The 12,807-nt window shown below is 37.8% G+C and overlaps 1 protein-coding gene across 1 annotated transcript in view; it reads right to left on the bottom strand.

Moving 5' to 3' along the window:
• Positions 1–3,570: 3,570 nt before the first annotated feature.
• Positions 3,571–12,807, bottom strand: part of Sytl5 (synaptotagmin like 5) — a 90,863-nt gene continuing 81,626 nt past the window's right edge. The window contains exons 14-17 of the mRNA XM_021188426.2: positions 11,553–11,661; positions 9,782–9,917; positions 5,569–5,777; positions 3,571–4,267 (exon numbers count right to left, since the gene is read on the bottom strand). Coding sequence (XP_021044085.1) covers positions 4,125–4,267; positions 5,569–5,777; positions 9,782–9,917; positions 11,553–11,661 — 597 coding nt within the window. The 3' untranslated portion in view covers positions 3,571–4,124. The remainder of the gene's footprint in view (positions 4,268–5,568; positions 5,778–9,781; positions 9,918–11,552; positions 11,662–12,807) is intronic.

Raw genomic sequence — 12,807 nt, 5'->3', positions numbered from 1 at the left:
ACAGCCTGGGGAAAAGGCAGTGGCCTTCTTAGGCAGGGCCATATACTTTGTGTTTTATTTTCATTTCAGTTGAAAGCCCATGGAAAGTTGTATAGATCACTCAGGATGGTCAGGTATAATCTCTATAATGACAGGAAAGTACAGTCATGTGTTAATGCTAGGTCATGGATACAATAGTGTTTCCTGTAAAGTTCTTTCAATTTTTCTGTATATTTGGACATTTAAGATACTATTTTGGGATGAATCTTATATGGTGGATATTGGAATGATACAGAAGAAGGGCTGTAAAGATAACAGCCAGAGCAATATCTCATTTCCTAACATACTTTCAGTACAACACCAACTACCTAGGTTCAATCCCCAGAGTCCCTGTAAAGCAGAAAGAGAGAACTGACTCCACAGAACTGTTCTCTGGCTTACATGTGCATGTAACACACGCATCATATATGCACGCAATGAATAAAAATACATAATTTTAAATGATTAATGTTAAAAGACTTGCTGAAATAGTCATGAAAAGCAGTAATGTTAGTTTGGACTTGTGTGATATCGTGGGGATAAGGAAACTTAAGTAGACTTAGGATTCTTTGACATTGCCTCAGGGTGAAGGAAAAGCAAGTAATAAAAATCAGCAATCGGCCTGTTTGCTGTCACTTGTTAGAGGACAGATGCTCTAAGTACTGAGGTAGAATGGGCTAGAACAAGACTCCAGAACAAGAATGATAACAGAATGCTTAATTTGAATATAGTTTCAAAGAAAGTACCTGGACGGAGGTGTCATACTGGCAGTTGGATTCGGGTTATCATCACTAAATAAAATTATAGGAATAAATCCTTGAGAAAGGAAATCCTACATGAAGCAGAGTGAAAAGATAGAATGATACCAGTGGGTATATAATCAGATACATCATCAGACTGAGAAGTCTCTGATGTGTCCAGAGAACAAAGGAAAATATTAGCGTTTTATTGAGGAAAGAGGTGGTAACACAGATCATTTTGGAAGTAAGCTCATGTGTCAGATAGTGTCTTTTGGAAGTTTGCAAGCTTGGATTGGTGATCAGCATCAACTGCTATTTAAATTTAGTCTTAAAGTCATAGTGGGTCTTTTGGTTGCACAAGGCTTGCAAGGCATCCTACAGAACAGATATCTGTGACCTATATGTTATTCCCCGTGATTTTTCAGCTTTATCCTATGCTGTGACAGGAATAACTTATACTGGATTGATAGATTATTTCCAGTGTCTAGGGCTGAGAAGTAAATCTTCATTGGATATGCAAGTTTGAAGTTGTAAGCGTATATTATCATGAAAGTAGTATAGAAACAAGGAGAAAGAACTCCAAAGAATAGGTGTTAACAGTTATGCTGAGAATTATCAGAGTCAGAAAAGAAGGAGCAAGTAATAACTAGAAACAGAAAAAGTCTGGAGTGTGTGAATTTCACACATCTTTTTATTGATTTTGCTTTGTTTCTGATCTTTCAGAAATACAGGCATCTATGTGCTCATTCCTCATATACATATCTACCTCTATAGAGTAAATATATGTAAGTGGATGGCTGGGTGATTGATATCTGTACCAAATAAAATACATATATATTCCCAGACGCCCCCATATATAATTAAAAAGAAAAGTCTGTTGAAAGAAGCTATTAAGCATAGATGGCTTAGCCATATTTCCTGTGGCATCTGATAACACTGATTGAACATATTCAGTGGATTTCTATAAGTCATAGAAAAGACTAACACTGACAGTAAGTATACTTTCACATGGAAGTGATGGGCAAACCCACTCCATAGTCTTTAGGCACTTGAATTCTATACTCTTCATACACTATTTTACTTTTGCCAGCGAGTCTCATTATAGTCTAGGCTGATGCTGAACTTGTGGTCCTCCAGAATTAGTCTCCTAAATGCTAGATTCCAGGTATATACTAACACATCGTATTTGTATTTTGCACACACATTTAGAAAAAGATAGTGAGCTGAAAATGTTTACCTTTTATTTACATGAAGAACTAGAGTAAAGTTTTTTAAATATGTCTTTTGTCTTTGTGGGTTTTGTTTTATAGAAACACCCAGTTAGATTGGTTTGTGTATTTCCTTACTATGAAGAACATTAAATGCATTCTTAAATCAGTTTCCAAATTTCAAAAAGATATCTAAAAATATGTAACAACTATGGAGAATGAGCCTGAACATGCTTTCCATCTTCCAATGACTAACATTCATTTGTTGTATTTTAAAGGGTTTACATGCAATTCAAATTAAAAAATGAGCTACGGGGAATTGATTCTGACTTCAGAACATATCTGGATAATGAATTTTTTTTCTGCATGGGGTGCCATTAAGATAGAGTCTGGCTATATAGCCCAGAATAGCTTTAAATTCTCTATGTAGCAAAAGCTCACCTTGAACTCCTGCCCCTCCTACCTCCACTTCCAACGTGCCTGGGCTACAAGTGCAACCCATGACATCTGGCATAGACCATGTATGTTTAGGTTTAAATAATCAGACTCTGATCTACTTTCTTTGACATATGATCTTCTATCAACCTTGATAAGCATAGAGTCATGACAAAATTACCTATGGATTAAGTCCAGATTCAGTCATAGCCTCTATATGACCTTGGACAAGTCAACTCAGCTCTTTGGACCACAGGGTTGGAACTCACAAATTGAACAACCACAAACAACCAGGCTTAGCATCCCTTCTGGCTTTAATTGACTTTTCATCTAAAATTTGGTAGTTTAGGTTTGGCATCAAAGTGCCAGGACTTAAAATGGTTCACTACTGGCCTGTTTCAGCATCCTTTCTACCATTCTCCTTCGTGTCATGGCATCACTGTTAGCAAGGCACATTTCCTTCTTAAACTTTGGACTTAGCAATATGGCTTCCTTTTGACCAATGAAGCATACCACACTTAGGTGCTTGAGCAGTGAGACCTATCCAATTATACTTCTGTCACCACCACACTCAGGCTGTTCTTCTGGTCTAATGATGATGAGAGAGAAGCATCTGGTTTAGATCTTAGATCCCCAGGCTTGTAATTAGGAAGCAGAGCTTTCCTAGGCAAATTTCGTAGGCATGAGAAAATTAGTTTTCATTTTAAGTCATTGACTTTTGGAGTGGTTTGTCACTTGCTATTATAATAGTGGAAGAAAATAATAAGAACCAGGGGAAAGTGAAAGTGAAAGAGAGAACATAGAGTTCCTGACTCTCCTACAGCAGCACAGAAGGACAGCACAGTATCTCCCTTTTCCGTTAACTAGCCTCAGTGTTAACAAAATGTAGAGATATGAATTGACTGGCCCTTATTTATTATTTCCATTTACTGAATAGCTTAAAAATATTTGACAAAATATATATTTTGTACTTTCTTATAACAGAGTTCTCAAATTGCTAGATAATCATCAAGGTAACCTATGACCCTATCTTCCAGTTTTTCATCACATATGCTAATATCTGTGGTGTGTGTGTGTGTGTATGTGTGTGTGTGTGTGTGTCTGTGTTAGAAAGAGAGCAAGACAGAAAGACAGAGAGATCACATGTAATCATTTAGCTATCTTTACCTTGAAAAGGAAGCTGAATTTCATGATGAATTCTGTAGTTACCATAGTCCAACCAGTATGTCCTGAAAAATTCCCATCTCCATCCTGAAGCTTGCCACTATAACAGCATTCTACCCCATCCTCCAAACCATCCCCAGCTTGCCTTCTTCACATCACAGGTCATTCAAGCACTCTACCATCTTAATGTTCCCTTCTCTTCTCAAACTCAATAAATCTTAAGTAACTCAGTTGGGAAAAGCATGGGGAGCCCCAATCTAAACAGTATTTTCTAATAAGCTTGTAACGTTTCTATCAATATGGAGCCTATGAGTCTTTGCACAGTTTGATTGTTGGAAAGATGGTGTGGTACACTTCCTATTGACTAATAAGGGAAGCCTGCGTAGGTGAACATATAAAAAGATATGGGTTTGGTGTTTGTTTGTTTGTTTGTTTTGACAATCAGCAAAAAATCCGATTTTTTTTTCCACAGTACTGACGTGTTCCCCATTATGACCTAATATTCTTCGGTGAATTCAGTCCCAGTCCTTTCACCAGCGATGTCGTTTTGGGAGAACCCTCAGAGCCTACATTTCGCCATGCTGGAACGGAGCATGAGAACTCCCTCTACAGATGTCCCAGGGTTGTCAGCCATCTTTTGCCAAAGGCGTTGTTCTTCCCCATGAGAGTCCATCCAGTCCACAGCCTTCCCGTGGCTCATGCCTGAAGAAGGAAAAGGAAAGGGCAACATTTCACCTAAGGGAGTGGACCTCCAGAAGGCAAGGAACGATCTCTGAGGGGAAGTTCTAAGTAGAAATCCTCTTGGCCTCTTTTCAGATCCCAAATGTAGTGAGGTGCTAAATTGAATCAGTGTTTTGAAGCCCCCATGACTTCCTTCTGCTTAGGGTGTGCAGAGAAATCAGAATGGCTTTTGATATCTCATTTCTACCCTACCTTGATATCTTGGCAGAAAACTGGTTCATCTAAACCAAGTTAACGTGAGTTCAAATATAAGGATCTCTATTTCTACCACATCTACTTTTCTGACCCTGGAGATTTCGATTTTACTGACATATGTATACCTACATTCCTTAATGTACAAAAAAAATGCTTTCACATAAATGGAGTCTTTCTCAGCCCAAGTGATGCCATGGTATATGGCTGACCTAAGATGGATAAAGAGATTTGAGGTGACTGCATAGTGCACCCTTAGTGCTAAAGCATTTGACCACTGCAATATGTCTCCCCACCGAGTTATATTTTATGAGTCATGTGTTTTTATTGTGGGACACACTTTTGGGTCATTGAAAAAATTCACTGCTCTGATTGGCCCCTGGGCAGTCTATAGGCAGTCCTGGGTTATATAAGAAGCAAACTGAACTAGCAAGTAAACAGCACACCTTTCCTCCCCGTATCCCAAAGGCTCTGCTTCAGTTTCTGCCTCTAGGTTTCTGCCTTCAGTTCCTGCCCTGATTGCCCTTCATGGTGGTTTGTAATTTGTGAGGTGAAATAACCCTTTCCTCCCCAAGTTGTTTTTGGTCATTGTCTTCATCATAGCAACAGAAAGCAAGCTAAGACAAATTGCTCATCTGAACAACATTAGGTATTGTTTGTAGAGAAAATTCAGTTTCCATTCAACTTGATCAGAGTTCAGTTGAAGTACTAGACAGTGAAAAGAAGTTGTAGTAACGGTGGTCTTAGGAGTCCCTCCTTTCCTATCAAAGTCTGTGTTGTCTTGGAGATCTTTTCTGAGCAAAACCTGAGGTGAGAACCAAAAGAGTACTTGAAATTCACTTACATGAATGTATTGAAGGTTTTTATATGAAGGGACCAAATGTAAATACAACACTTTTTCAACTTACAGCCTAAGGATACAAGGTTACCATAGAAACACATTCATGATTACTTTAGGAGTTAGTTGTAGCTCAAACTACATAACAATCGACCACACATTCACGCCAGTAGTAACCATACCATTGCTCATTCCTAGACATACACCAGCTCCAGTGCACCCAGGTCCTTACCACTTCCAGAATTTAAGCGAACACCTCCTAGAAAAATGTTGCTGGAAAAGGCTTCCTTGTCCCAGATGGTGAGTTCTAGGCAAGCATTCTTTATATCCTGAGGATACAGGCCACTGAATATGAATGTATGGTTCCACTGAGGATTGACACTCTTTCTTACAACTGCAGTTTTGTGCTTGGTGGCTTTGTTATCATCAGGAAGCAGGTATCTGTAGAACGAAACAGAGGGAAAGTAGGCAAAAAAAATTGCTACCTTTGAGCTGTCATTTGAATTTCTCACCATTCTTTGGAACTGCATGTGAATGTAATATGCATACTTGATGTCCTCTTCCTGGTTTTTATAAACTTAAATAATATTTTATTTGGAGAGATGACTAGTGCCACAATAGTAAAGTGCTCCCCTTTCATTTCTGAATGCAGTTTCTGTCTTTCCAAACCCTTTCAAGTATTTGGTTCTCCATCTGGGAAAGAAAAGACCCCCAGTGGTAGCCACTATTGAAAGCTTCACTTTGTATCATCTGGGTCTTCTCTTAGCTGATTTGCAGCCACAGTAGATAGTGTTGACAGGTTTTCAGTTTTCTGCCTCAAATGCTGGGTCATCAGGTCACCTGGTTCTAGGTGAGTTTGCTTCCTTATGTTCAGAGCACCTAGAAGTTACTGAACACAAAATGTTTGAGGGTCAATTCTCAGTGGGTGAATTTTTCAAAAGGGTTGGTGGGTTCCCCAGTTCTTTGAGGGGTACTCCTAAGGACTGTTATATGGAGTTCTTGTTGCTTCCCCAGTAGAACTGAACCCTAGTGGTCTACAGTAATAACCTTCCCATTAACCTATCTTTTTAATCCTCTTCCCTGTCTCTTTTGCGTCATGGTCTACATTCTTTCACTGGTGTTTCCTGCAAGCTCTTCTTAGGTAGACCACCTGCATCCTAGGTCCCCTCTATTGTGTTCAAACTTTAAATCACAAATTTCTTTGTGCCTTCTGGGAACATGGTTTAGGAAAGAAAATGAGTGTACATATAGAATCAGTACATGAGACAATTACAAAAACTACAAGTAAATGGCCAGGAATAAAGAAGGTAACTGTCATGTGGCATTTCTTATTCCCTTATGCTCTCTTGCAACTCATAGAGCCACAGAACTAGGTTCTGGCCAATGGGTTACTAGAAGTATCTCTATGGAAAGGTTATGGGAAGCTTCCTACCAGCCCAGATTTGCACAGGACAGCTGTGCAAAGCTAGCTGTCCTGTTCCATAGGGAAGATAACATAAAAACAAAACAAAACAAACAACTTTTTGGGATAGTCACCGCTCCAGTTGTTCAGGACCTACATGAAGACCAAGCTGTACATCTGCTACATAAGTGTGGGGAAGCCTAGGTCCAGCCCGTGTATGTTCTTTGGTTGGTGGTTCAGATTCTGAGAGCCCCAAGTGTCCAGGTTAGCTTACTCTATTGGTCTTTCTGTGGGGTTTCTATTCCTTTTGGGGCTACAATCCTTCCTCCTATTCTTCCACGAGAGTCGCCAAGCTCCATCCACTGCTTGGCTGTGGGTGTCTGCATCTATCTGAATCAGCTGCTGGGTGGAGCCTCTCATATGGGATGTTCTAGTTGGACTGCCTTGTCTGACCTCAGTAAGAGAGGAAGGACCTAGCCTCACAGAGACTTGAAGTATCAGTGTGGGGGGATACCCAGGAGGCTCTAACCCACTCAGAGGAGAAGGGGAGGGAGGATGGCAGAAGGATTGTGGAAGGGAGTAACTGGAAGGGGGCAGTGAATGGAATGTAAAGTAAATAAGTAAAAAATAAAATAAAATTTGTAAAAAAAACCACTTTTGTCCCTGATAATCAGAATGCTCCCATATCTGCTTTAGATAAATTATCTTCAATTATTGTTTACATATAAGACAAAATACATTTATTTAATTTTTTAAGTACTTATTTTTCATTCTATATATGTATGTAGGGGGTGGCAATGCCTTGGAATGTATGTAGAGGCCAGAGGACAACGTGCAAGAGTCAGATCTCGTTTTTTTTTTCAGGGGGTGGTTCTAGTTATCAAAATTGGCCCATTAGGTTTCGTGGCAAGCCTATTTCCCTTTACTTGCAATCATGTGTACCCAGATGTCTTTCTTAAGCCTCAAATATTTCAGTTCACAAGTAGATCACATATAATTATATAATTTACATACGTTATAATATTACTTATGTATCTGTTCTTGTTTGCTCACTGGCTCCTTGAAAACATATCTCAATTCATTTTTAAGGGTATTTATTCATATGTTTGCTTATTTCTCTATTTGCATGTTGCAGTAGTTTGTATATGCTTGGTCCAGGGAGTGGCACTATTTGAAAGTATGGCCTTGTTGGAGTAGGTGTGGTCTTGTTGGAGTAGGTGTGTCACTGTGGGCATGGACTTTAAGACACCCATCCTAGCTGCCTGGAAGTGAGTAGTCAGCTAGTGGACATCAGATGAAGATGTAGATCTCTCAGTTCTTCCTGCATCATGCCTGTCCACTGCTATGCACCCACTTTGATGACACTGAACTGAATCTCTGAACGTATAAACCAGCCCCAATTAAATGTTATCCTTATGAGAGTTCCCTTGGTCATGGTGTCTGTTCACAGCAGTAAGACCCTAACTAAGACACATGTGTATGGGTGGTTTTCCTACATGTATGTCTATGCATCATGCGCAAGCTGTGGCTGTGGAGACCAAAAGAAGGTATCAGATCTCCTGAGACATAGTTATTGATGGTTGTAAGCTGACATGTAGATGTTGGAAATTGAACTTGGGTCCTCTGAAAGAGGCCTCTCCAACTTCTTGTATCATTTTTAAATTAGCTTAATATTCAAGTAACAATAAGAGAATCTACTAGAATGTTAGTTTAAAAATAGAATGAAATACTGTTCTGTATTATTCTTGTTGGTATCAGGACCCCCCAAACCGGTGACATCACATAGACAGGACTCGCAGACTTTTTGCCAAGGCAACAGCCACAATATTCCCAGAATCCACTTGGCTCACCTCCCACCTTTACCTGTGTTTACACCATCATCCACATATAAAGAAAGACACCCCCCCCCGATCTCTCTCTCTCCCCCCCTTCTCTTTCCCTTGCCACCTTGCCCTTCCCTCTCCCAATAAACCTCATGTGGAACTGTTTAGCCTGGTGTGGTTCTTCTAAAACAGCACAACATTCAAGACCATAACAATTCTTGCTGATAAATTCTCAGGAAGAGAATATAAAAACTGTTCAAACATTAAGTCATCCCTAGAAGGTTATCGTAGGCAGAACAATATACTTTCCATAAAAGTCAGTAAGGAACAGAGTCTCAAACTGAGGCAAACTGTAACAGCATGATCCAAAGAAAGTGTTTCTTTTGCCCTAAAGAACCTAACCCATCTCCTTGGAATGGCATGGCATTGTAGGAACTTGCTTTTACTCCTATGTTTCATGGTGCTCTGTGAGGTCAGCTATTATATCTAATTTATTTTTCAAAGTGCATCATCTAATGCTCGGTATATATACATTTGACTGTTTGCTTGAATAAATGAAAACATATGCTTTTAGCCCAGGTTCCTCTAATTGCATGAGAATTCTCCAGTAGTCAGAAACAAGGTATATTTGCTATTTGGATTGCCTAGAATGGGCAAGAATATCCACTTAAAGGGCAGTACTCTTTCAAGAAACTGTCATTTGATGTATATGGCCTAATTATATATAACATATATAATTACATATAATATATAATATGCAATATATAATATATACTAGGTAGTCCTCAAGCCTCTTCTCACACACTCTCAGGGCGGATGCTCCAATTTTTCTGCATTTTACAATGTTCCCCAAGAGAGCAAAACAGCAAGTATTTAATATTTTGTTTGTTGTACCAAATGATAACAGAGCAAAAATAAAAGTCTAATTATACATAGAAAATCATCCTTTTTTTCTAAGAAATGAGTCTCCTGGGAAAGTCCTCCAAACTTCAGAGTAATGGGACCTCAAAAATTGTGCTGGAAGCACAGCAAAACATGGAACACAAACTCTCGTCCATACTGACATTGCTTTAGGTGTAAGAGCAAGGACTTAAGGATAGCGCTTCCAAAATACATTCAATAAGCAGAGTGTGGGCCTTTCACAAATACCATTGTCTGGTGGCTCATGGTTCCCCTCAACACCAGTGAGTGTTATCTGAGATGAGCTAAAACAAAATTACCCCTTGACGAAGCTGTCAGAAGTGCCTCCTGATTTGACTGCTGTCAGATTCTTTGCTTCTTTGATGAACACTTCAAGTATTCCCCCAGAAATGGCGGGTGACTCTTTCTTCTTTCCCTTTTTAAAGATCTTCTTTTCTGCACGAGCCATGAAAGAAGAGGTGGAGGAGGTTAGAGATTCTACTTCACAATTTATAAAGGGCATCTACAAATAATTACTTTCTTTTCTGACAATCAAGCTTTTTGTTATTATATATAAACAATATATATAATATATAAATATTTATGAAAGCTTCTATCCTAATAGACTTCTGCATAAGTCTTTCATTTTTATCTATACTGAAAAATAAAGACATAAATTAAAACAAGTAAATAATTTTATTTTTAATTTAAACTTAATTTAAATGAATTTAAATATAAATTAAATAAATAAAAATTTAAAGTTTGAAAATTTCATATATGTATACAATATTTCTTGGTTATATCTACCAGTACTCTCCTCCTCCAATTCCTTCCAGTACCCCCATAATATATTTCACTCATAAAGTCATTGCCTCTCTTTAATTTTTATTTATTTTCTTTTTGAGAAATTTAACCACAGTCCTGTAAAGCTTCTAAAGGAATGGAATGAAAAAGATCCTTCCTGGTCTACCATCACATTCTTACTAAGAAAGAGCTATGGTGAAAGCCAGACACAGAGAGACATTTCTATGACTTTGCTGTATCAAACTAACTTATAAAGGGAATAATCTATAACTTCCATTTTATAAATTGCCAGCTTCAGGCAAGGTCAGCACTAGATTCAGTTAAATTTTGATCTTGGGAGAAATCTTTTTCACTTCCCATACGTATTCTGATGTAATAGGTTCAATATGAACAGTAACCACGATGTAACTTTATTTAATACTCTTTGAAATACCTTACATGAACCAATTTAATCTTCACAACATTGTTTTTAATAGTATTCTTTTATTTCTAAAATTATAATTACATCATTTCATCCTGCCCTTTCCTTTATCCAAACTCTCCCATACATCCCTTCTTGCTCTCTTTCAAATTCACGGTCTCTTTTTTCATTGAGTGTTATTACATGCATATGTCTATATACACATACATATATTCCTTTCTATAACCTGATCAGTCTGAATAATGTTACTTACCTGTTTTCAAGGCTGACCTCTCGGCACTGCCAAAATGGATGGGGTAAAGACCATAAGGCTTCATTCAACCCAACACAAAGTACTACAGACACCGCTCATTTGACATAAGAAAACTTAGACCATGAGATGAGTTACTTTCACAGGGAAAGACTGAGGAAAGTGACCATGAGTAGCAAGATAAAGATAGCTGCCTAAGATGTTAATGGAAGGAGGAAAAAAAAATTCAAATTGATCTCATCGGGACTTTCCCTTTGTTTTTTGTGTTTGATGACAGATATTTTTCTTTACTTTATACTCTCTGAGTAGCTGTGAATGAGTCCATAGAGCAGCTTCCTAGAAACCCCTTCCCTCACCTAAGAGATCTTTTCTACTTTGGCAAAAATGTATCTTTTGAACTGATGAGTAATGAGTCTCCCCATCAGGGCTGGTTTCTAAGTATGGCTTTTCATCATGTAATTCTCTTCTCCAAAAACATTATAGTATGTACTTAACTTCCAAAAGACAGTTACTCCAACTCTATTTAATTGTTGCATTGGGCAAGTAACACTAAAGTCTATTTACATGGTTGTATAAAGAGAATGTTACTGATCAAGGATATTGATTTTTACCCTACCTTGAGGTTGTCCTACTGGGAATATAAGGTTCTCCTCTGGAGGAATATAACGCAAAACAATGGTTAGCTCTCCTTTGTATTGAAGACTAAAATCAGGAGCCAAGTCCACCTTGCCAAGAAGAGATAAGTAAAAGTAAGTAAGAATACTGTATATCATCTTGTTAAAAGAGCAACTCAAGACTGCCTGTGAGGGGTAGAACTGCTTGTCATGTGTCCCCCACCCATATAAACCATTATTCAACAAAATTCCCTCTTTTCAGATGACCCTAGCTTGTTGACAAAAAAAAAAAAAAAAAACAGTGCATTTTGTAACATAAATGTAGAGTCCTTTTGGCGTCTGAACATATATATTGGGGTATATCCATAGCATCATTTTTATTATCCAGCTAATTTCTGCTCAGAAAAGTATAGTAGACTTTAACTCAGTTTTAAGTAATCCTGCTATCACTTCCATACTGCTTACTTTTTCCATAGACAACCTTTATAAGACTTTGGAGATGCAAAACCATTCAAGACCCTGTTCAAATGGAGTTTGGAAGCTGTGTTAAACTATACACATTTCAAATTCACTAGATTAATGAGCAGAATCATCTCTACAAAGAAAATGTATTTTCCTCTGATAAAGCCATACTCACAAAGAGTTAGCTGTACAAATCTCTAAGGTTTTTAATGGCAGGCACATTTGTGGTGGTAAGTATATAAACCAATAGGTATCAATAAGTATATTATTTAATAATATATACTTTGATTTGTGCACAAAGACAGCTGTCACAATAGAAATGAGGTTAAATACTTTAGGGAAACAAATATTTGAATGCAAAGTTATTTCTAATTTATGTGGCCATGATTGGCCCAAATACAACTCTTCATTTAAATACAATGCTTAGTTCTGACAGTGATTAAATGGAGAATACTATGACTGGTGCATATGTAGTCCTTCATTTGCATTGTAACGCTATTGTGACTTGGCTACAAGTAAATGTGTTAATTGGTTTAAACATAAACCTTCATTTGCATAAGACATTTGCTTTTAACTGGTACAAAACATTCTTTGGATTGGTCTAAACACAAACCTTCATTTGAATAAGATACTTATGTCATTAGTAAAGGTAAACAATTTTGTAATTGGTGCATACACAATCCTTCATTTGCATAGTAAGGCTATTATGACGGAATTAAAGGTGAATAGTGTGATTGGTCCATACACAAGACTTCATTTGCATAATATGCTTAGTTCTGACACTAGAAGTAGAAT

Source organism: Mus pahari, chromosome X (assembly GCF_900095145.1).
Source record: "Mus pahari chromosome X, PAHARI_EIJ_v1.1, whole genome shotgun sequence".
Classification (NCBI taxonomy): Eukaryota; Metazoa; Chordata; class Mammalia; order Rodentia; family Muridae; genus Mus; species Mus pahari.
Note: the sequence above shows the minus strand (reverse complement) of the source record. Positions and strands in the feature narration are given on the sequence as shown.